The sequence below is a fragment of the Heterodontus francisci genome, chromosome 11 (genome assembly GCF_036365525.1).
Source record: "Heterodontus francisci isolate sHetFra1 chromosome 11, sHetFra1.hap1, whole genome shotgun sequence".
In the NCBI taxonomy this organism is placed as follows: Eukaryota; Metazoa; Chordata; class Chondrichthyes; order Heterodontiformes; family Heterodontidae; genus Heterodontus; species Heterodontus francisci.
Window position 1 is genome coordinate 113,260,282 of NC_090381.1, and position 22,766 is coordinate 113,283,047.

The following is a 22,766-nucleotide window of genomic DNA, read 5'->3' on the forward strand; positions in this document are numbered from 1 at the left end:
AAACATATGCTGAAAGAGGGAAAAGGTCGAATGCTACAAGCTATCACCCCAAAGCAGAGTCCGAGCAGCAGCCCGGCCCGGGAGCGATCCCCCTCACCCACTTTCCGATGGCCATTCTCCAAGTCCTCCCCACCTTGCTCGCCAAAACCAGAGTCAGACGCGGCTGGCTACGATATCAGCGACGACGATTCAGAGTAAAGGCCCCTCTCTCTCTCTCCAGGAGTCTTCATTTACCCCCAAACCCCCGCCCCCCCCCCCCCCTCCAATTCTATCTATCGATTGTCCGTGGGACCACAGGCTCAAGGCAAGTATCACTCTCTCTCGCACACAGAAAGAAGTTCAAACAAATGGGGTCAAGTTGGACTTTGGAATTAAAACATTAAAAACAAATCATTTTCCACAGGGAAACGGCTCGAACGATGTAAACTGTTTTTTCTTTTTAGCAAATTAAACTAATTTAAAAAGAAACACTTTGAAAAGACCACAGGGGAAAAATGGCTTTCTTTTATATTTTAGGCCTTGTGTTGTATCTCAGTACAGTTGGGACTTGTGCGTCAAAGCTTAACGTGTATGCTCAGGTGTAAGGCTAGAAATTTGCATCCAACCCTCCCACCCCAGTTTGGTAAGGAAAAGTGTTGGGATGGGCTCCGTCACCCCACTCCACGCAGTTGAACAGTATTCCCATATGCCCATTATGACCAGCTGAATTGTCGGTTCCTTCAGGCCCACCTGTTTCCAGGTTTCAAATCTCAGCTCCCACCTGTGTTGTATCCAGTCTCGCTGGGCTGGCTGAGAGGGCTGCAGGAGCCTGGACTGAAGCCAGGGGTGGGGGTGGGGTAGAATTACCTGTTAAGTGCTGCAGCCCTCAGGGAGCAGCAGCTGCCAGTGATGCACTGGAGACAGAATGGGGAGGGGGGTAGTGTTGGTGAGCATGCCTTCAATACCAGCTGCCACCTAAATGAGAGGTCAGGGATTTTTAACGACAGCTCCCCTCTTATGCAACAAGTGTGATTTCCTTCCCGTGTGTTTTTATGGGAGTTTGTTTTGCAGCTTTGCATGTGAGGATAGACAGCGACAGTGACTTGTCTGTGACTGAGTGGGGAACTGCGGTGCTCTGTGCCAAGGCAGGTTCTCCAGTGGGATAATGGGCTTTCATCTGATTCTGGAGCGAGTTCTACACTGGGTACATCCCAGGGAGAGAGCTGGGTGCTGTGTCTGATCTTTCTGTTTCAAGCAGAGCTTGCACTATTCAGCATAGCAATGAGACACTGGGGGGAGGTCTGTGCTGTAACTCACTGCTGTCTACAAGTTTCTCTGGCACCTCACAGTTTTAACTTGTGAATCACATTGGTGTATATGTCAAATCTTTTTGCACTTAGAAAGCATGGAACATGCTTGAGGTGCAGCTCACACTGGATTTCACTCGTGTACTGTAAGATTAAAAAGAGACCGCCATCTGTTTAATGACTGCTGCTCAGAGCTGTTAGGTTAAGAACTGAATCAGAATAACCTTGTGAAGCGTGTTGGATTGATGCGTGTGATGTACATGTCTTTGCGTTGCTAGTGAACGAGGAGTATGTTTTGAGGTATGTTGTTTACATATTCTATATATTGGTTTCTGATTGCACACTTATGCATGTTTGCAGGTGAGTCCAGTATTTGCACTGAGACTGACACCCGACAGGACTGTATTCTGTATTCATTCAGTCCCTTTGCGGAAGTTAACTTAATAAAAAGAAAGGAGATTGAAATAAAGAAAAATATCCTGTAAATGCACAGCAGGCTCACCCAGAGTCTGAAAGAGAAAAGATAGATAGATAGACCTCTGCTCTCACCCCTTCCCCTCCCTCCCAGAACTGCGACAGGGTTCCCCTTGTCCTCACTTTCCACCCCACCAGCCTCCATATCCAAAGGATCATCCTCCGCCATTTCCGCCACGTCCAGCGTGATGCCACTACCAAACGCATCTTCCCCTCCCCTACCCTGTCAGCATTCCGAAGGGATCGTTCCCTCCGCGACACCCTGATCCACTCCTCCATTGCCCCCAATCCCTCGTCCCCTTCCCACGGCACCTTCCCTTGCAATCGCAGGAGGTGTAATACCTGCACTTTTACCTCCTCTCTCCTCACTATCCAAGGCCCCAAACACTCCTTTCAGGTGAAGCAGCAATTTACTTGTACTTCTTTCAATGTAGTATATTGTATTCGCTGCTCACAATGTGGTCTCCTCTACAATGGGGAGACCAAATGCAGATTGGGTGATGCTTTGCGAAACACATCCGCTCAGTCTGAAAGCATGACTCCGAGCTTCCGGTTGCTGGGTATTTCAACACACCCCCTCTGCTCTCATGCTCACATCTCTGTCCTGGGCTTGCTGCAGTGTTCCAGTGAACATCAACGCAAGCTCGAAGAACAGCATCTCATTTACCGATTAGGCACACTACAGCCTGCCAGACTGAACATTGAGTTCAATAATTTCAGAGCATGACTGCCCCCCCCCCCCCCACCTTTTTATTTTTATTTTTATTTCTTGTTTTTATCTTAGTTTATTTCATCATTTTTGCATCATGTGCCTGTCTACTTTTTTTTCATGTTTGTGCTTTTGCCCGGGGCTGTTCATTATTGGGTCATTTAACATTCGCTTTGCACAAAGCGAAAACGCTTTGTCTTTCAGCACACCATTAACACACCCTTTGCCTTTGCTCCATGACCTTCTGGTCAGTTATTCTCTGTGACCCTCTGTCCTTTCAACACCTTCCCTTTGGTTATATTTTGCCCCACCCCTGCTTTATTTGCTTAAAACCTATTTCATTTCTAACCTTTGCCAGTTCTGAAGAAGGGTCACTGACCTGAAATGTAAACTCTGCTTCTCTCTCCACAGATGCTGCAAAACCCTCTTTGTATTCCCAGCATTGATTTTCTTTCAGATTTCCAGCAACTGCAGTATTTTGCTTTCATATAAAGATAGATTAGTGATTTGGATGCAACCCCTTCATCAGAATTGACCATGTTTAACCGAAACATTAATCTGTATTTCCTCAGAAGTTGGCTGATCTATGTATTTCCAGAAAGTTCTACTTTAATTTTTCTTTTTTTAAATAAAAGACTTTGCTAGAGATGCAAGTGAATAGTGAACATCACAAATCACTCAGCTCCAAGTTAACAAACTGAGAACATAGAAATCCTGGGCAGTCTTTTTTTCTTTATTTATTTATTCATAGGATGTGAGCATCAATGGCAAGGTCAGCATTTATTGCCCATCCCTAATTGCCCTCGAGAAGGTGGTGGTGAGCTGCCTTCTTGAACTTTTGCAGTCCATGTGGTGAGGTATACCCACAGTGCTGTTAGGAAGAGAGTTCCAGGATTTTGGCCCAGCGACAGTGAAGGAACGGCGATATAGTTCCAAGTCAGGATGGTGTGTGACTTGGAGGGGAACTTGCAGGTGGTGGTGTTTCCATGCTGCCCTTGTCCTTCCAGGTGGTAGAGGTCACAGGTTTGGAAGGTGCTGTTGAAGGGGCCTTGGTGAGTTGCTGCAGTGCATCTTGTCTATGGTTCACATTGCTGCCACTGTGTGCTGGTGGTGGAGGGAGTGAATGTTTAAGCTGGAGGATGGGGTGCCAATCAAGTAGGCTGCTATGTCCTGGATGGTGTCAAGCTTCACAAGTGTTGTTGGAGCTGCACTCATCTAGGCAAGTGGAGAGTATTCCTTCGCACTCACTTCTGCCTTGGAGATGGATAGGATTTGGGGAGACAGGAGGTGAGTTACTCACCACAGAAAATCCAGCGTTTAACTTCCTTTTGTAGGTACAGTATTTATGTGGCTGGTCCAGTTAAGTTGCTGGTCACAGGCAACCCCCAGGATGCTGATGGTGGGGGATTCAGCGTTAGTAATGCTGTTGAAAGTCAAGGGGAGATGGTTAAAATTCCTCTGGCGTTCAGCCCTTTGTCCATTTTTGAACCAAGGCTGTAATGAAGTCAGGAGTTGAGTAGCCCTGGCAGAACCAAACTGAGCATCAGTGAACAGGTTATTGCTGGGTAAGTGCCACTTGATAGCACTTTCAACGACACCTTCCATCAATTTCCTGATGATTGAGAGTAGACTGATGGTGCGGTAATTGGCCAGGTTGGATATGTCCTGCTTTTTGTGCACAGGACATACCTGGGAAATTTTCCACATTGTCGGTAGATGCCAAGTGGAACACTTGGCAAAGGGCGTGGCTAGTTCTGGAGCACAAGTCTTCTCTACTGCTGTCGCAATGTTGTCAGGGCCAATCACCTTTGCCATAACCAGTGCCTTCATTTGTTTCTTGATATCACGTGGAGTGAATCAGATTGGCTGAAGACTGGCATCTGTGATGCTGGGGACCTCAGGATGAGGCCGAGATGGATCATTCAATCAGCACTTCTGGCTGAAGATGGATGCAAATGCTTCATTCTTTCTTTTACTCCAACGTGCTGGGCTCCACCATCATTAAGGATAGAGATGTTTGTGGAGCCTCCTCCTCCTTTTGGTTGTTTAATTATCCACCATCATTCACAGTTGGATGTGGCAAGACTTTGATCTGATCTATTGCTTGTGGGATCGTTTAGCTCTGTTAATCGCAAGCTGCTTCTGCTGTTTATCATGCATGTGGCCCTGTGTTGTAGCTTCACCAGGTTGGCATCTCATTTTAGGTGTACCTGTGCTCTCCTACACACCTCATTGAACCAGTGTTTATCCGTTGGCTTGACACTGTTAGAATGAGGAATATGCTGGGCCATGAGGTTACAGATTGTGTTTGAATCTAATTTTGCTGCTGCTGATGGCCCACAGCACCTCATGTATGCCCAATTTTGAGCTGCTATAGATCTATTCTGAATCTATTCCATTTAGCACTCTGGCAATTGCACTCAATGCAATGCTGGGAGTGTGTCCTCAGTGTGAAGACAGAACTTTATCTCCACACAGACTATGTGGTGGTCACTCCTGCCAATACTGCTATTGACAGATGTATCTGCAACAGGCAGTTTGGTGAAGATGAGGTAAAATAGGTTTTTCCCTCTTGTTGGTTCTTTCCCTACCTGCCACAGGCCCAATCTAGGAGCTATGTCCTTCAGGACTCGGCCAGCTCAATCAGTAGTTGTGCTTTTGAGCCATTCTTGGTGATGAACAATGAAGTCCCCCACCCAGAGTACATTTGTGTCCTTGCTACCACTCAGCTTCTTCCAAGTTGTGTTCAACATGGGAGAGCATTGATTAATCTGTGGGAGGATGGTAAGTGGCAATCAGCAAGAGGTTTCCTTGCCCATGTTTGACCTGATGCTGTGAGCCTTCAGGGGTTCCAGAGTCAATGTTGAGGACTCCCACGGCCACACCCTTTCCGCTGTGCACCACTATGCCTGTAGTATCTTCTCTTCTCATTCCTACACCATTACCTTTGGTATCACCCAAGGATTTATCCTTGGCCCCCTCCTATTTCTCATGTACACTGACCAGACCCAGTTCTGCCTCTCCACAACCTCTCCTGAACACCCCAACTGTCTCTAAATTGTTAGACTGCTTGTCCGACATCCAGTGTTGGATGAACAGAAATTTCCTCCAATTAAATATTGAAAAGACCAAAGCCATTGTCTTTGGTCCTTGCCGCAAACGCCGTTCCCTGGCTACTGACTCCATCACCCTCCCTAGCGATTGTTTGAGACTAAACCAGACTGTTCACAACCTTGATATTACCTCTGTAACGTCGCCCGGCTTCACCTCTGCCTCAGCTCATCTGCTGCTAAAACCTTCATCCATGCCTTTGTCACCTCTAGACTTGACTATTACAACGCTTCCCTGGCTGACCTCCCACATTCTGCCCTTCATAAACTTGAGCCAATCCAAACTCTGCTGGCCGTGTCCTAACTCTCACCAAGTTCTATTCCCCTATCACCCCTGCACTCACTGACCTACATTGGGCTCCTGGTCAAGCAATGCCTCGATTTTTAAATTCTCATCCTTGTTTTCAAATCCCTCCATGGCCTCCTTCCTGTCTATCTCTCTAATCACCTCCAGTCCCACAACCCTCCGAAATATCTGCGCTCCTCTAATTCTAGCCTCTTAAGCACCCCCAATTTTAATCACACCATTGGCAGCTGTGCCTTCAATTGCCTGGGTCCTGAGCTCTGTAATTCCCTCCCTAAACCCTTCTACCTCTCTATCTTCCTTCAAGATGCTCCTTAAAACCTACCTCTGACCAAGCTTTTGGTCACCTGTTCTCATATCTCCTTATGCGACTTGGTGTCAAATGTTGCTTGATGATATTCCTGTGAAGTACCTTGGATATTTTCATGGTCATAGAGTCATTTTGTCTCAGAAAGAGTTCATTCAGTTCATGGAGTCTGTGCCAGCTCTGTAGAACAATCCGATCAGTCCTATTCCCATGCTCTATCCCCACGTTTTATTACCTTGAAGATTCTATATCAATACAAGTTGTTGCTTCGCCACCTCTGGTGGGTCTGTCCTGCTGTTGGAGCAGGACATAACCAGGGATGGTGATAAAGGAGTCTGGACATTGGCTGAAAGGTATGCATGCATCTGTATGAATGTGTCAAGCTCTGAGACAGATCCTCTAATTTTCACATAAGACCCCACATATGTTAGCGAGGAGGACTGGGTTGATCTTGTCCAAGTCTGGTGCCTAGGTCGATGACAGCTGGTCCATCCTGTTATTTATTATTTTTTGTAGCGATTTTGATAACGTAGTGGCTTGCTAGGCCATTTCAGAGGGCATTTAAGAGTCGACCACATTGCTGTGGGTATGGAATCACATAGGCCAGATCGGGTAAGCATGGCAGATTTCCTTCCCTCAAGGACATGAGTGAACCAGATGCATTATTATGACAATCCAATAGTTGCACTATTACTGATAGCTTTTTATTCAAGATTTATTTAAGTTCCCAATTGCCACAGTGGGATTTGCGCTCATGTTTCTAGCTCATTAGTCCAGGCCTCTAGAGGAATAGTCCAGTAACGTTACCACTGTGCTACTAGCATGCCGCTACTTGCAGGACACTGGGGGCTTTACAGCGAGGAGAAGTTGGATTGTAAAGGTGTTTGTTGTCCTGTGAGCTTGGCTTTGCCTGTTTGTTTTTTCTAAATTTTGTAGAAATTGCAATCTTTTATTAAAAGTAACGAGGCTTTTTGACATCCCTGCACTGTAATTGGGGTGAATTCACTGCATAACAGTAATTCTGTATTGTAATAGCCATGGATTATCAATGGGCTCCACTAAAACCTGCACTAACTCTTTGTCATCTTTGTCTTGGGTTTCTACAGTTGATTTAAAGGAAGTGCATGCACTTATATAGCGCCTTTTATGACCTCGGGACGTTCCAAAGCACTTTGAGCCAAGTCTTTTGTGATCTGCAGTTGTTGTTGTAGTAATGTTGGGAAATGGGAGAACATTGCCAAACCCATCTCTGCGTTTCCCCGTCTCTGGGTTTCCCATGTCACTGTGCCATCTTATGGCCTGAGCACAACAATGCACTGTAGCCAGTTTGGTATATTTTGCAGTTTGGAGAACTGGGTGACAGGCAGAAGACAAGACCAGTGATGGCGGTTGGGTTGGGACCAGTTTGGGGCACAGGGGAGGTGGGTTTGTTGACTGTGCGAGGGTCCTTGAATTGGGAAGCAGGGGAGGGTGGGGAACGATGGCCACTGAACAAGGTGAAAAGGACCCCTCCCTTTTCGCTGAGATTCGTCGAGGGGGGTTCCCTGGGGATGCAGGAGACTGGAGGTCTGGTAGCAGTGTCATGAAGTTGTAACCTCCCAACCAGCAGACAATCAGTTCACTCACCAAAACCAGGCCATTAGCTGAGTCAGACTGACCCGCGAGCCCCCACCTCACATCTCATGGGAGGGCATAGATCTGAACTGGTCAGGGCTGTGTCTTACTATTAAAGTGAAATCTGTTGTCTCAAACCGTTCAAGTCTTCTCTTGAATGTTGGGTGGTAGGTGGAGGGGAGGGATGAAGGACGAATGTTTCTGGCCTGGTACTGTGGTGTAAAGAATCCGTGTGTTATTTTTGCAATGCATAAAGTCTATTTCTGTGGTCTAACCTTGTGGATTGTTTAAATTTATACATCAAAGAAAAAGTGCATCTTTTTGAAAGTGTTAAACTTGATTTCTAGCCATTTTTGTTAACAGATTTAGAGGGAGCTTTAATTAAAAAAAACATTGAATTGTAAGATGCTGTAAGTTTGGCTCTGAGCTGAGATATTTTAATAGAGATGCATGTTGTCGATAAGTGGATTCTGCGCTGATCTTTTAATCAACTTACAGCTGTTAAACAGTGGAAAATTATCTGATTAAACACAGCATTAAAATAAATGTCTGCCTCATGTCCCCTTTCTCTTTTCTTGAATCAGTGTGTTATTTTTCAGTGTAAAAGTTTTCTCCCCTCTTCTTGTGGTGGAACTTGATACTTGCTGAAGGTACAAGTTCCTCAGGCGCTGCATTGCCAATTCTTCAAGGTGTGAGCCCTCCCCATTTCTCTCCGCCCCCTCCCTCTCCCCGAGTGATTGACTGCAGGCTGTTCAACCATGGTTGGATCTTCAGACTAACCCAATCCTGTCGTCTTCTGGCACCTAATGCAGCAGGAGTCACTGGAGGGAAATCTGGCATGGGAAGCTTGGCTGGAAGAGAGGGCTATCTATGAGGAGGGATTGAGTAGAATAGACCTATATTCTCAGGAGTTTAGAGGAATCAGAGATGATCTCACCGAAACATAAAATTCTGATAGATGCTGAGGGGATGTTTCCTCCTGGCAGGAGAGTCGAGAACTAGGGAGCTAGTCTCAGCATAAGAGGCCGGCCATTTCTGACTGAGATGAGAATTTCTTCACTCAGAGGGTTGTGAATCTTTGGAATTCTGTATCCCAGAGAGCTGTGGATGCTCAGTCGTTGAGTCTGTTCAAGACAGAGATTGATAGATTTTTGGACCAGAAGGGAATCGAAGGGAATGTTGGAGCAGGTTCAAGGGGCCGAATGGCCTACTCCTACTCCTATTTCCTATGAACTTAATTCGCATCTCTCATGCTGTCCTTGGGTGTGCCCACTGCAGTCAAATAGTGAGTCCAGGGAGGTTGCAATGGAGCAGAGAAATGTTGGCACTTGTGAGCTAGAAAGTTGAATGAAGGAAAGAGAAAAGAACTTGCATTTATAAAACATGAAACAGCGTGTTGAGCCTGGATTTCAAAACCACTGAGGATTCAGGAGGGAGTAAAATGTGTGTTGAATGTTGTATTTTTGCATCTCAGCAGGAATATGAGAGGTAAGACAATTTTGTGCTTCTCATAATGCATTAATTTTGAACTGCAATTGCTGTTACTTGGGCAAACGGTTCTGCTCCAGTGAGGCTCTACAGAGAGCTTTGGGATGAATAACCACAGTCTATGGTCCTGTTAGTTGAGCTGGGATTTCTTCCATGGGACTTTTAAGGTCTAAATCAACAAGGATAGTTGAGATCTGGACTGCGCTGCCTGAAAGAGCAGTGGAAGCAGATTCAATAATAACTTTCAAATAGGAATTGGATAAATACTTGCAAAGGAAGAATTTGCAGTGCTGTGGGAAAAGAGCAGGTGAGAGATGGAGTGCAGCTAATTGGATACCGCTTACAAAGAGCCAGCACAGGAACGATGGGCTGAATGGCTTCTTGCTGTGCACCAGTTTCTATGACGACATCTGAGAGGTTACGCTGACCACAACATGAGGAGCACAAAGAAAGCCGTCACCTCCAACAGTTCAGCACTCCCTCAGTACTGGCACTAGGGAGTGTCAGGCTAGATTATGTGCTCAAGACTCCAGAGTGGGGTTTAAACCCATGACTTTCTGACTCGGTTGGGGTTAGGTGGGGGGTGGTGCAAGACTGTGCTACCCACCAAGCCACAGCTGACATCTTAAAACCAACTTCATGTAAAATTGGACGTTTTTACTAGAGCGTTTTTTATAGTTCGAATGTTTAATGTAATCATTGCCTCCTAGTTAGTTCGCTAGTTTATGGATTACAATGTCTGGTTATCCTAGACCTCCAGATGAAGTGGTAACCTGGCTGTCACATCTTCTGTTGACATATGCCATCCTCTTTCCTCCTTGTCTTTGGGCTGGGCTGCATTCTGTGCTCTGTAGCCTGGCGAATCGTCCTTCTTCCGGTAGGACACCCTTGTGAGCACGCCAACAAAGAACATCTCTATGATTAGGAGCTGGTAGTTCATGACTGTGAAGGAATAGAAAGTTCTGGAATTACTATGCATGAAAGGGACTTGGGATGGGGGGGGTTGGGGGGTGGTGGTCGCGGAACAGCTTAGTGATTAAGAATAGGAGGAGGCCATTCAGCCCTTCAAGCCTGTTCCACCATTCAATTAGATCAAGGCTGATCTGTGTCTACCCACTTTGGTTCAGCAACCCTCAAAACCCTTTCTCAACAAAAATCTATCAATCTCCGTATTCAATTGACCCCCAGACTCAACAGCTTTTTGGGGCAGAGAGTTCCATGTGAAGTGCCCTTTGTGTGAAAAAGTGCTTCCTGGCATCACCCCTGAATGGTCTGGCTCTAATTTTAAGGTTCTTGACTCCTCCACTAGAGGAAGCAGTTTCTCTCTGTCTCAATTACAACACCCTTATTCCTGAACTTTCAATTAACCCTTTTAGCCCTGATCTCATTCTGGTGAATCTGTGCTGCACCCACTCCAAGGCAAATCTATCCTTCCTCAGGTGCGGTGTTCAGAACTGAACACAGATGTGATCTAATCAGAGCCCTGAGCAGCTGCATTCCAGCACTCTTGCAATAAATGCCAACATTCCATTAACTTTTTTAGTTTTAAAAAATTACTTGATAGGGTCGATGATATCCCATATTCCTCCACAGGACGTAACGGCATTCGTAGTTTCATTAAAGATGCAGGTGTGTGTTCAGTGTGGAAATGAGCTGCCTCCTGGTTTTGTGTGAACGTTATATGTTTGTGAACATGATCAGTGTTAATGCCGGGAAGTGGAATACAGGAGTTCATTTCAAAGAACAAAGGCCCTTCGGCCTGCTCCCAGGTCAGCATAGCAAGATGCACATGTCCTGATGGGCTTCATCCTAGGTTCTTAAAAAAGGTGGCTAATGAGGTAATAGATGTGTTGGTGTTATTTTTTCCAAATTTGCTGGATTCTGGAAAGGTTCCATCAGACTGGAAAATAGCAAATATGACCCCTCTATTCAATAAGTAGGGGCAGAGGTGGGGTGTGGGAGGCAGTAAACAGTAAATTATAGGCCAGTTAGGTTGATGTCTGTCGTGGGGAAGGTGTTAGAATCGATCATTAAGGAGGTTGTAGCTGGGCACTTAGAAAAACTCAAGGTAATCGGGAATAGTCAGCACGGCTTTGTGAAAGGGAGATCATGTTTAACCAATGCGCTGTGGATGAAGGGGAGCCCGTTGACATACTGTACTTGGATTTCCAGAAGGCATTCAACAAGGTGCCACATAAAAGGTTATTGTACAAAGTAGGAGCTCATGGTGTAGGGGGTAACATGGACGATTGACTGGCTGGCAGAAAACAGAGATCATGTTTAACCAATGCGCTGTGGATGAAGGGGAGCCCGTTGACATACTGTACTTGGATTTCCAGAAGACATTCAACAAGGTGCCACATAAAAGGTTATTGTACAAAGTAGGAGCTCATGGTGTAGGGGGTAACATGGATGGACGATTGACTGGCTGGCAGAAAACAGAGAGTATGCATAAATGGGTCCTTTTCTGATTGGCAGGATGTGATGAGTGGAATCCCGCAGGGGTCTGTGCTGGGGTCTCAACTTTTTACAGTTTATATCAATGACTTAGATGAGGGGAGCGATGGCATGGTAGTTAAATTTGCAGATGACACAAAGATAGGTCGGAAAGTATGTTGTGAAGCGGTCATAAGGAGGTTGCAAGCCGATAGAGATAGGTTAAGTGAGTGGGCAAAAATCTGGCAGATGGAGTATAATGTGGGAAAATGTGAAGTTTGGCAGGAAGAATAAAAAAGCAGAGTATGACTTAAATGGAGAATGACTGCAGAATTCCAAGGTGCAGAGGGATCTAGGTGTTCTAGTGCATGAGTTACAAAAAGTTAGTATATCGGTAGAGCAAGTAATAAAGGAGGCTAATGGAATGCTATCCTTTATTACAAGAGGAATTGAAAATAAAAGTAAGGATGTTATGCTTCAGTTATACAGGGCATTGGTGAGACCACATCTCAAATACTGTGTGCAGTTTTGGTCTCCTTATTTAAGGAAGGATGTGAATGCATTGAAGGTGGTTCAGAGGAGGTTTACTAGATTGATACCTGGAATGAGTGGGTTGTCTTATGAGGAAAGGTTGGACAGACTAGGCTTGTTTTCACTGGAGTTTAGAAGAGTGAGGGGAGACTTGATTGAAGTTTATAAGGTCCTGAATGGTCTTGACAAGGTGGATATGGAAAGGATGTTTCCTCTTGTGGGTGAGTCCAGAACTAGGAGGCACTGTTTTAAAATTAGAGCCTGGCCATTCAGGGGTGATGACAGGAAGCAGTTCTCCACACAAAGGGTAGTGCAAATCTGGAACTATCTCCCCTAAAAAGCTGTTGAACTTGGGATCGATTGACAATTTTGAAACAGATTTTTGTTGGGTAAAGGTGTTACGGGTTACGAAACCAAGGTATGTAAACGGAGTGAAGACACAGATTAGTGATGATCTGATTGAAGAGCAGGACAGGCTCGAAGGGCTCAATGGCCTACTCCTGTTTCCAATGTTCCTCATTCTTCAGTTTGGAGTAATGAATGTGAGTTGCCTCTCAAGGCTCTGTCAATAAAATGGGCTGCTTAATGTAGCAAACTCCAGGTAACAGAATGACCCCAGGTTTGAGCTCTGGTCTGTACTTGGCTAACTTGGTTTCAATGGGGAGAGGCTATAATTGGCCTCCTAACCCCAGTTGCAGTTGTGTGTGGCTGGGGGCGACAGACAGATGACCAAAAGCTTGGTCCAAGAGGTAGGTTTCAAGGAGCTTATTAAAGGAGGGGAGAGAGGTCGAGAGGTTTAGGGAGGGAATTCCAGAGTTTAGGGCCCAGGCAGCTGAAGGCACAGCCACCAATGGTGGAGCAATGGAAATCGGGGATGCTCAAGAGGCCAGAATTGGAGGAGCGCAGAGATCTCAGAGGGTTGTAGGGCTGGAGGAGGTTATTGAGATCGGGACGGGAGAGACCGTGGAGGGATTTGAAAACCAGAATGAGAATTGTAAAATTGAGGTGTTGTTGGACTGGGAGCCAATGGAGGACAGCGAGCACAGGGGCTGTTAGGTGAATGGGACTTGATGTAAGTTAGGATATGTGCAGCAGTGTTTTTGGATTAACTAAAATTTATGGAGGGTTCAAGAATAGGGTCTGGCTAGGAGTGCACTGGATGTTGCTGCAGCCTGTGCGCCCCCCTCTTCCCCCCCCACCCCCCCCCCCTCCAAAAGCTCTACAGGGTAGTTGGTTTAATCCAGATTGGCATTACATACGTTGACCTCTGGTCCTTGCGGAGTATGGGGGAGCACAGCTTATGTGCCCAGCACCAGCCAGTGTTTCAATGATAGAATTCTGCAGCGAGGACAGGATCAGAATCGCCTGGGAAATGGGAGAAAGGTAAGGAGCATGAGAAAGGTTTGGGAAATACACTCAGTTCCTGAGATGTTGATTGGAAGGAGCAGAAGGATTTTGGTTGAGGGTTAAACATTGACTCAGGAGACTGGGAGGAACTTCCCATCTCCTCTTCAAATAGTGGCCCTGGGATCTTTTACATCCACCTGAGAGAGGAGACAGGGCCTCAGTTTAACATCTCATCCAAAAGACAGCACCTCCGACAGGGCAGCACTCCCCAGTACTGGCACTGGGAGTGTCAGCCTGAATTATGGGTTCAAATCTCTGGAGTGGTCATTTGAACCCATGACCTTCTGACTCGGAGGCAACAAGTCCAACCCACTGAACAATGGCTGACAGCTAGAATTTCACCACATCTACAACATCGAAACAAGCCATTTGGCCCAAATGGTCCATGTTGGTGTTTATGCTCCACACGAGCCTCCCCCCACCCCACTTCATCTCACCCTATCAGCATATCCTTCTAATCCTTCTATTCCTTTCTCCCTCAAGTGGTTAGCTAGGTTCCCCTCAATGTATCTTTCTACCTGACTCTTCAGGCACCCTCTGCCCTTTACGTGGCAGAGCCTGCAGATCACGCATTGGACTTTTCAGCCGTCTCGGAACCCATCGAACCAGAGTGGAAGCAGGTCATCCTTGATCCTGAGGGACTGCCTAAGAAGAAGAAATGTATCTATGCTATTCACCTCAACCATTACTTCTTGTTGCGAGTTCCACATTCTCACCACTCTCTGGGTAAAGAAGTTTCTCCTGAATTCCCGATTGGATTTATTAGTGACTACCTTATATGGATGGCCCTCGTTTTGGACTGTGCACGATATTCCAACTATACTAGTTTAACATAACTTCGCTGCTTTTCAATTCTATCTCTCTAGATATGAACATCAGTGCTTTTTTATGGCCTTAATAACCTGTGTCGCTACGTTCAGTGATTTGTAAATCTGTAACCCCAGATCACTTTGCTTCTCTAGCCCAATGAGATGCTTATTGAAGCAGTATGCAGCCTCCTGATTCTTCAGACCAAAATGCACCACATCACACTTGCCTAATGAACTTCATTTGTCAATTACATGTCCATTAGGCAAGTTTATTAACATCTTTCTGTATTTTGTTGCAGTCCTGCTTATTATTAACCACAACCCTAATTTGGGTGTCATCTGCAAATTTTGAAATTGTATTTCCAATTCCTGAGTTCAAATCCTTTATACAGCACCATTATACAGCACCAATCCCTGTGGAACACCACTTCCCACCATTTGCCAGTCTCAGTAACTACCCTTAACCCCTTGCTCTCTGTTTTCTATTCTGTAGCCAGCTTGCTATCCATTCTGCTACTTGTCCCATGACTCCACATGTTCTGACCTTGGTCATGAATTCACTGTGTTGTCCTTGGGCTTTTTGAAATGCAATTATATTTATTGCATCACTTTATCTGTAACTATCATTTTATAATTATGGTCTATAATTTTGTGTGTTTCCTGACTGTTTAAGTGTTCAGGGCCATTTGCAATTCCTGAAATACTGAAGCAGTTTGTGACCTCATGCAGCAAGATCTGGACAACATTCAGGCTTGGGCTGATAAGTGACAAGTAGCATTCATGCCACATAAGTGCCAGACAATGACCATTTCCAACAAGAGATAATCGAACTATCTTCCCTTGACATTTAACAATATTACCATTGTTGAATCCCCCACCATCAAGATCCTGGGGGTTACTACTAACCAGAAACTTAACTGCAGCGGCCATATAGATACTGTGGCTACAAGAACAAGTCAGAGGCTAGGGATTCTGCAACCAGTAACTCACCACCTGACTCCACAAAGTCTGTCGACCATTGTGATGAAGTGGCTTCCATTTTTTAATATTTTTTCAGGACTTGTGTGTAAAAGTCTGTGAAAATATGTGAGGAGATGCTGGACATTTTTTTTTAAAGGGTCACTGGAAGGACACTTGGGACTTTGTTTCAAAACAAACTACTTACTGGAAGTCACAAGTCTTAAGCTAAGTAAACAGTAGGAGCCTTGCTGACTATGGGAGTTGCTTACAGAGAAGTGACATGTCTAGATTTATGGTGGTCAAGAGTTGGTTTTGTTTTTGGATATTGTTTCGGTTGAGTTGGGATGTGAACTGCTTTGAAAGCCTTCTGAGAGAAGCACCCAGCTCATCTTGTGCCACCCCTTTGAGAAACCCTGAGAATCCAGTGTGAGAAATAGAGAAACTGATGCCGCATTTCTCCTGAAAAGCCTGTGTCATGCAGACCCCCACATGCCAAGAATGAGGCATATTGATTTTGTCGTATGAACATTGATTTTAAAGTGTTGCTGGAGTGAAGGAATGACTTGTTTGAAGATCACCAGACACTGGGCTAGAAGGACATTTGCATACTAAGAGATGCTGCTTGTGGAGACAAAGGACTATTCCCTGCTCAAATGATCACCAGACATTGAAGGTGGAAGGAAGCACATTCCAGAGACTGCTAAGGTAATACAATCCACAAACCTCGCAGGAGAGACTGTTCCAAATAAGGACCTAGTCACATGACTAACCTGCTGGGCAACCTGTGTTTTTTTTTTTAATTGTGCCGCACAGAAAGGAACAGAGGGCAGTGTGCAAATGGAGCTGTAACAAGGAAGCCTCTCTCTCTAACAAGGCACAAGTCAGGAGTGTGATGGAGTACTCTCCACTTACCTGGACGGGTGCAGCTCCAACACTCAGGAACCTCGACACCATCCAGGAGAAAGCGGCCTGCTTGATTGGCACCCCATCCACCACCTTCAACATTCACTCCCTCCACCACAGTGGCGGCAGTGTGTATCATCTACAAAATGCACTGCAGCAACTCCTTCAACAGCGCCCTCCAAGCCCTCGACCTCTTCCACCTAGAAGGACAAGGGCAACGGACACACATGAACACCACCACCTGCAAGTTCCCCTCTAAGCCACACAACTGCGGCACAGTGGCGCAGTGGTTAGCACCGCAGCCTCACAGCTCCAGGGACCCGGGTTCGATTCTGGGTGCTGCCTGTGCGGAGTTTGCAAGTTCTCCCTGTGTCTGCGTGGGTTTCCTCCGGGTGCTCCGGTTTCCTCCCACATCCAAAGACTTGCAGGTGATAGGTAAATTGGCCGTTGTAAATTGCCCCTAGTGTAGGGAGGTGATAGGGAATATGGGATTACTGTAGGGTTAGTATAAATGGGTGGTTGTTGGTCGGCACAGACTCGGTGGGCCGAAGGGCCTGTTTCAGTGCTGTATCAATAAATAAATAAATAAAGAAACTACAGATGGGGCAATAAATGCTTATTCTGCCAGAGATGGCTTTATTCTGTGAATGAATAAAAAAAAAATTTTTTTAGAAGCCCTCCTTTCTTAACTTGGTCTGACTTTTACCCTCATCATCTTATTCGTTTCAGCTTCAGGCTTAGGCTATTTCCCCCAGATTCCCAACCCCTAGAGCACTGGGTCTGTGACTCACTCACCTGAAACAGCGCAAACTTAGCTGTCAGATTCTGATCGGCCATGTGGAGTTTAGCCTCTCGGAACAGGATATTCACCGGCCAAAGCCCGAGGATTGTGGACACTCCCAGGAACAGATTGAGCCACAGGAAAATGCTCGTGGAAGATAACTGAGCAATGCAAAATGGGGAGAAGCAAGAAAGGTATCAGGGTTACCAACAGACAATTCAAAACTTGGATATGATCTAAGAATTAAATTTTGCCTTCGTTTGGGAACGAGTGTTCTGCTGGGAGACCTGATCACTGATCAGTTACAATATGGCTGGTAGGGGATGTGGACATTGCATCACTTTGCTGCAGCAGAGTCAGAGTAATAATGTCACAGAAGGAGGCCATTCAGCCCATCGAGTCCGTGCCGGCTCTCTATAGAGCAATCCAGTCAGTCCCATTTCCCCGCTTGATCCCCAGAGTCCTGCAAGTTTAATTCCCTCAAGTTCCCATCCAATTTCCTTTTGAAATCATTCATTGCCTCCGCATCCACCACCCTCTTAGGCAGCAAATTCCAGTTCATTACCACTCACTGCGTACAAACGTTTTTCCTCACATTCCCCCCTGCATCTCTTGCCCAAAACCTTAAATTTGTGTCCCCTAGTCCTTGTACCATCAGTTAATGGGAACAACTTTTCTTTGTCGACTTTATCTAAGCCTGTCACAATCTTGTACACCTCCATCAAATCTCCTCTTAATCTCCTTTGCTCCAGGCAGAACAACCCCAGCTTTTCCAACCTAACCTTGTAGCTAAAATCTTACATTACAACAGCGACTATACTTCAAAAAAGTACATCTTTGGCTGTAAAGCACTTTGAGACGTCCAGTGGCCGTGAAAGATGCTATATAAGTGCAAGTCTTTCTTTCTTTAAAATCCCCCATTCCTGGAACCATTCTGGTTACTCTCCTCCGCACCCTCACAGGGACCCTCAAATCCTATCAAAAGTGTGCTAACCAGAACGGAGAGGTTTTCACTATCAAGAAAGATTGAACAGGCTGGGGCACTTTTCTCCAGAAAAGAGAAGGCTAAGAGGTGACCTGATGGAGCTTTTTAAAATTATGAAAAGGTTCGATAGGGTAGATATAGAGAAGATGTTTCCACTTGTGGAGGAGACCAGAACTAGGGGACCATAAATATACGACAGTCACTAACAAATCCAACAGGGGATTCAGGAGAAATCTCTTTACCCAGAGAGTGGTGAGAATGTGGAACTCGCTAACAGAGGGAGTGGTTGAGGGAATAGTCTGGATGTGTTTAAGGGGAAGCTGGTTAAACACATGAGGGGGAAAGGAATAGAGGAATATGCTGATGGTGAGATGAAAAGAGGTGGGAGGAGGCTCATGTGGAGTATAAACATCAGCATAGAACAGATGGGCTGAATGGCCTGTTTTCTGTAAATTCAATGTAATTCCTTCTCCCTAATGCCTCAAACATTACTGAGCGATTCCCCCATTCACAGTCTTGTAGATGGAGCTACAACATTGTAACCCTAGCTCTCTCCATCCCGTGCTGTCACGACCGGGATGTCCCTGCTGGGAGCTCAGAGTGGCAGGATCGGGCTCATCCCACTATCTGCTCCTCTAACTCATTCTTAGCTCGGTGGTGGAGAAGTCCCTCAGTTTTCCTGTGGCTGGGGCACATGTTGGTAACTGGGGCAGCAGGGCCCACATCCCAACAAGGGATCACTTTCAAAGAAAAGGCGGAGATAAAATATTATAGAAAGAGGCTCATTAACAAAGACTGCATTTATATAGAACCTGTCACAATGTTGGATTGCCCCAAAGCACTTTAGAGCCAATGAAATACTTGTACACAGTGTTATAATGTAGGAATCACAGCAGTCAATTTGCGCAAAGCAAGATCCCACAAACAGAAATATGATCATGGCCAACATAACCTGTATTTTATAAGTGACAGTGGTTGAAGGATAAATATTGGTCAGCACATTGGGGAAAATCCCCTGTTTGTCTTTGGAATAATGGTTGTGGGATCGTTTATGGCCACCTAAGAGGTCAGACGGGGCCTCAGTTTAACATCTCATCGGAAAGACGGATATAATAATCAGGTTTTTATCTCACTCACATCACCCGGATTGTAGAGTCCGTTCGTCCATAAAACAATTCCCACGAAATAAATGACAGGTCGAAGAAAAGCCACTTGGAATGAACCCAGCACAAAAATCCTAAATTTCCGCCTAAGCAGACAAAAAGAAAAATTAAACTCTATATCGACTGACGATCTCACACAGCTTTCAAAAAACTGCCACCGGATGACGATGATTTTATGTAACAACAACCTGCATTTATATAGCGTCTTTTACATAGTAAAATACCCCAGGCCGCTTCACAGGGGTGTTAATCAAAGAAAGTTTGACACCGAAATAAAAACAAGAAATGCTGGACTGGAAATACTCAGCAGGTCTGGCAGCATCTGTGGAGAGAGAAGCAGATTGGGTGACCGCTTTGTGGAACACCTTCGCTCAGTCCGCAAGCAGGACCCTGAGCTTCCGGTTGCTTGCCATTTCAACACTCCCCCCTGCTCTCATGCCCACATCTCTGTCCTGGGATTGCTGCAGTGTTCCAGTGAACATCAACGCAAGCTCGAGAAACAGCATCTCATTTACCGATTAGGCACACTACAGCCTGCCGGACTGAACATTGAGTTCAATAATTTCAGAGCATGACAGGCACCCCCCCCCCCCCTCTTTTTATTTCCAGTTATTTTTTCTTTTATTTTAGTTTGTTTCATTTTTGTTATACCATGTGCCTGCCCACTTTTTTTTTTCATGCTTGCGCTTTGGGCCAGGGCTATTCATTTTTCTGTCAATTAACACCCTCAGCACTAATTCTTTGTCTTTCAGCACACCATTAACATACCATTTGCCTTTGCTCCATGACCTGATCGGTTATTCTCTGTGACCTTGTCCTATCAACACCTCTTTTGTTATCTCTTGCTCCACCCCCGCTTTACTTGCTTAAAACCTATTACATCTCTAACCTTTGCCAGTTCTGATGAAAGATCACTGACCTGAAACGTTAACTCTGCTTCTCTCTCCACAGATGCTGCCAGACCTGCTGAGTATTTCCAGCATTTCTTGTTTTTATTTCAGATTTCCAGCTTCTGCAGTATTTTGCTTTTATTTTAAAGTTTGACACCGATCCACATAAGGAGATATTAGAGCAGATGGTGAAAAGCTTGGTCAAAGAAGTAGGTTTTATGGAGCATGTTTAAGGCGGATGGAGAGGCAGAGAGGTTTAGGGAGGGAATTCCAGATTTTAGGGTCTAGGAACCTGAAGGCACAGCCAGCAATTGTGGAGCGATTAAAATCAGGGATGCTCCAGAGGCCAGAATTAGAGCAAGAGATCTCGGAGGGTTGTGGGGCTGGAGGAGGTTACAGAGATAGGGAGGAGTGAGGTCCTGGAGGGATTTAAAAACAAGGATAAGAATTTTAAAATCCAGACGTTGCTTGACCGGTAGCCAATGTAGGTCAGCGAGCACAGGGGTGATAGGGGAACGGGACTTGGTGCGTGTTAAGATACAGGGGAGCAGAGTTGTGGATGAGTTCATGTTTTTGGAGCCTTGCAGAGGAGAAACAGGCCAGAAGAGAAAGTACTGATTTATTAATTTATTTAAGCAGGAAGTCTGTCATTTGTTAACAAGTCATGACTCTGTACTTGTCCTCTAGGCCCCTTTATTCACCTAAACCAGCTCTGGAGCTGCAGGCATCTCTTTAACAGCTCATTTGCCGCTCCCAACCTTTTCCAGTTGGTCACCTTAACATGAAAAAGGCCGAGAAAATTAAATCAAGAAAAGTAACAGAGTTTTTATTGTGGGGATAAAGGGCCAATCATTATGCTATACTTTACAATTTCCAATGATTATCTGAACGAAAAACATCACCATGCTCTAAATAAACCTGTTGGAGTGGTTTGGCTACACCGTAGTTATAGATAATAGAAACATAGACAATAGGAGCAGGAGTAGGCCATTCGGCCCTTCGAGCCTGCTCTGCCATTCATTATGATCATGGCTGGTCATCCAACTCAGTAACCTGTTCCCACTTTCGCCCCATACTCTTTGATCCCTTTAAACCCAAGAGCTATATCTAACACCTTCTTGAAAACATACAATGTTTTGGCCTCAACTGCTTTCTGTGGTGGCGAATTCCACAGGCTCACCACTCTCTGGGAGAAGTAATTTCTCCTCATCTCAGTCCTGAAAGGTTTACCCCGTATCCTTAGACTATGACCCCTGGTTCTGGACTCCCTCACCATTGGGAACATCCTTCCTGCATCTACCCTGTCAAGTCCTGTTAGAATTTTATAGGTTTCTATGAGATCCCCCCTCACTCTTCTGAACTCCAGCGAATATAATCCTAACCGACTCAATCTCTCCTCATACTGCCTTAGATTAGAGGACCAGGTTTTCTGGTTGTGACTGTTATTGTTTCTAATATGACTGAGATGATAAAATATTCTGAATGTGCTGTCAGAAGTTATCATCACAAGAATCAATAGCTGAAGGAATTGTCTTAATTCTACACGTCTTAAGTTAAAGTTTGTTTCAAAGATGACTTTACTGACAAAAGTGTAATTTAAAAAACATCAAAAATGTGATAATCCAGAGTTAGGTCTATTTTAATTTTGATTTTTTTTTCTATTGATACATAAATTCAACATCTGTTTTATTTATTATATATGCAAATTATGCATTCTATCAGAGACACTTTGTCAAGTGTTTGGTTAAGAAATGCCAAATTTTCATCTTGCAGCTCCCAAAAGTTTTTATTTTGGCAATTTTTTTTTAAAAAAAAAGCCCCTTCAGGTTAAAAAAAAAAGGTTGCTGATCTGGCAGCTAATTCATTTAACAATGTTTTTAAAGAGCAGCCTTGCAGTTGCAGTACTGCTGGTGCCCACCTGGTAGTGCTGTTGCTCCATGCTGAATGACTTCAGCACAGACTTGGCCGTATTGAGGAATGAATGCTTGGAAGCAATTTAATCCCATTCATTTTCTGCTTTGCTAACTATTTTGATATTTCTATAAACGTGTCAAGATTATCCTAGGTGAGATCTAACCATGAATAGAATTTTTTTTTTAAAAGAATGAACTTGCAAACATTATCACATTCTGAGAACAACCCAAAGTGCTTGGGAAGACAGTCAGCCCCTCCAAGATGTCCTGTCATTCAGTTAGATAGCGGCTGGTCTGTCTGTTAGCTCCGTCTCTTCACCCTTGGTTCCATAATCCTCAATACCCTCGCCCGTCAAAAAGCTCAGCCTTGAAAGCTCCAATTGGCCCCCAGCCTCAACAGCTTTCTGTGGGAGAGAGTTCCAGATTTCCGCTGCCCCTTGTCTGAAGAAGTGCTTCCTGACATCAACCCTGAATGGCCCTGGCTCTAATTTTAAGGTTATGCTCGTGGAATTGAAGGCAAACTATTGACGTCGTTAGAAAACTGGCTGAGCAACAGGAGACGGAGAGTAGGGGTAATGGGCAGGTACTCTGATTGGCAGGCTGTGATTAGTGATGTCCCACCAGGATCTGTGCTGGAGCCTCAAATATTCACGGTATTTATTGACAACTTAGATGATGGGATAGAAAGTCGCACAT

General features: G+C 45.1%; 2 protein-coding genes across 3 annotated transcripts in view; one reads left to right on the forward strand and one right to left on the reverse strand.

The window, feature by feature from the left end:
- The window catches only part of LOC137375475 (choline-phosphate cytidylyltransferase A-like), a 69,309-nt gene extending 60,959 nt beyond the window's left edge, over positions 1-8,350 (forward strand). For both annotated transcript variants that reach the window (XM_068042773.1, XM_068042775.1), the window contains exon 9: positions 1-8,350. In XM_068042773.1, coding sequence (XP_067898874.1) covers positions 1-198 — 198 coding nt within the window. In that variant the 3' untranslated portion in view covers positions 199-8,350.
- LOC137375474 (organic solute transporter subunit alpha-like) overlaps positions 8,253-22,766 on the reverse strand; it is a 24,305-nt gene continuing 9,791 nt past the window's right edge. Inside the window, exons 6-9 of the mRNA XM_068042772.1 lie at positions 19,242-19,353; positions 17,134-17,280; positions 13,519-13,624; positions 8,253-10,234 (exon numbers count right to left, since the gene is read on the reverse strand). Coding sequence (XP_067898873.1) covers positions 10,041-10,234; positions 13,519-13,624; positions 17,134-17,280; positions 19,242-19,353 — 559 coding nt within the window. The 3' untranslated portion in view covers positions 8,253-10,040. The remainder of the gene's footprint in view (positions 10,235-13,518; positions 13,625-17,133; positions 17,281-19,241; positions 19,354-22,766) is intronic.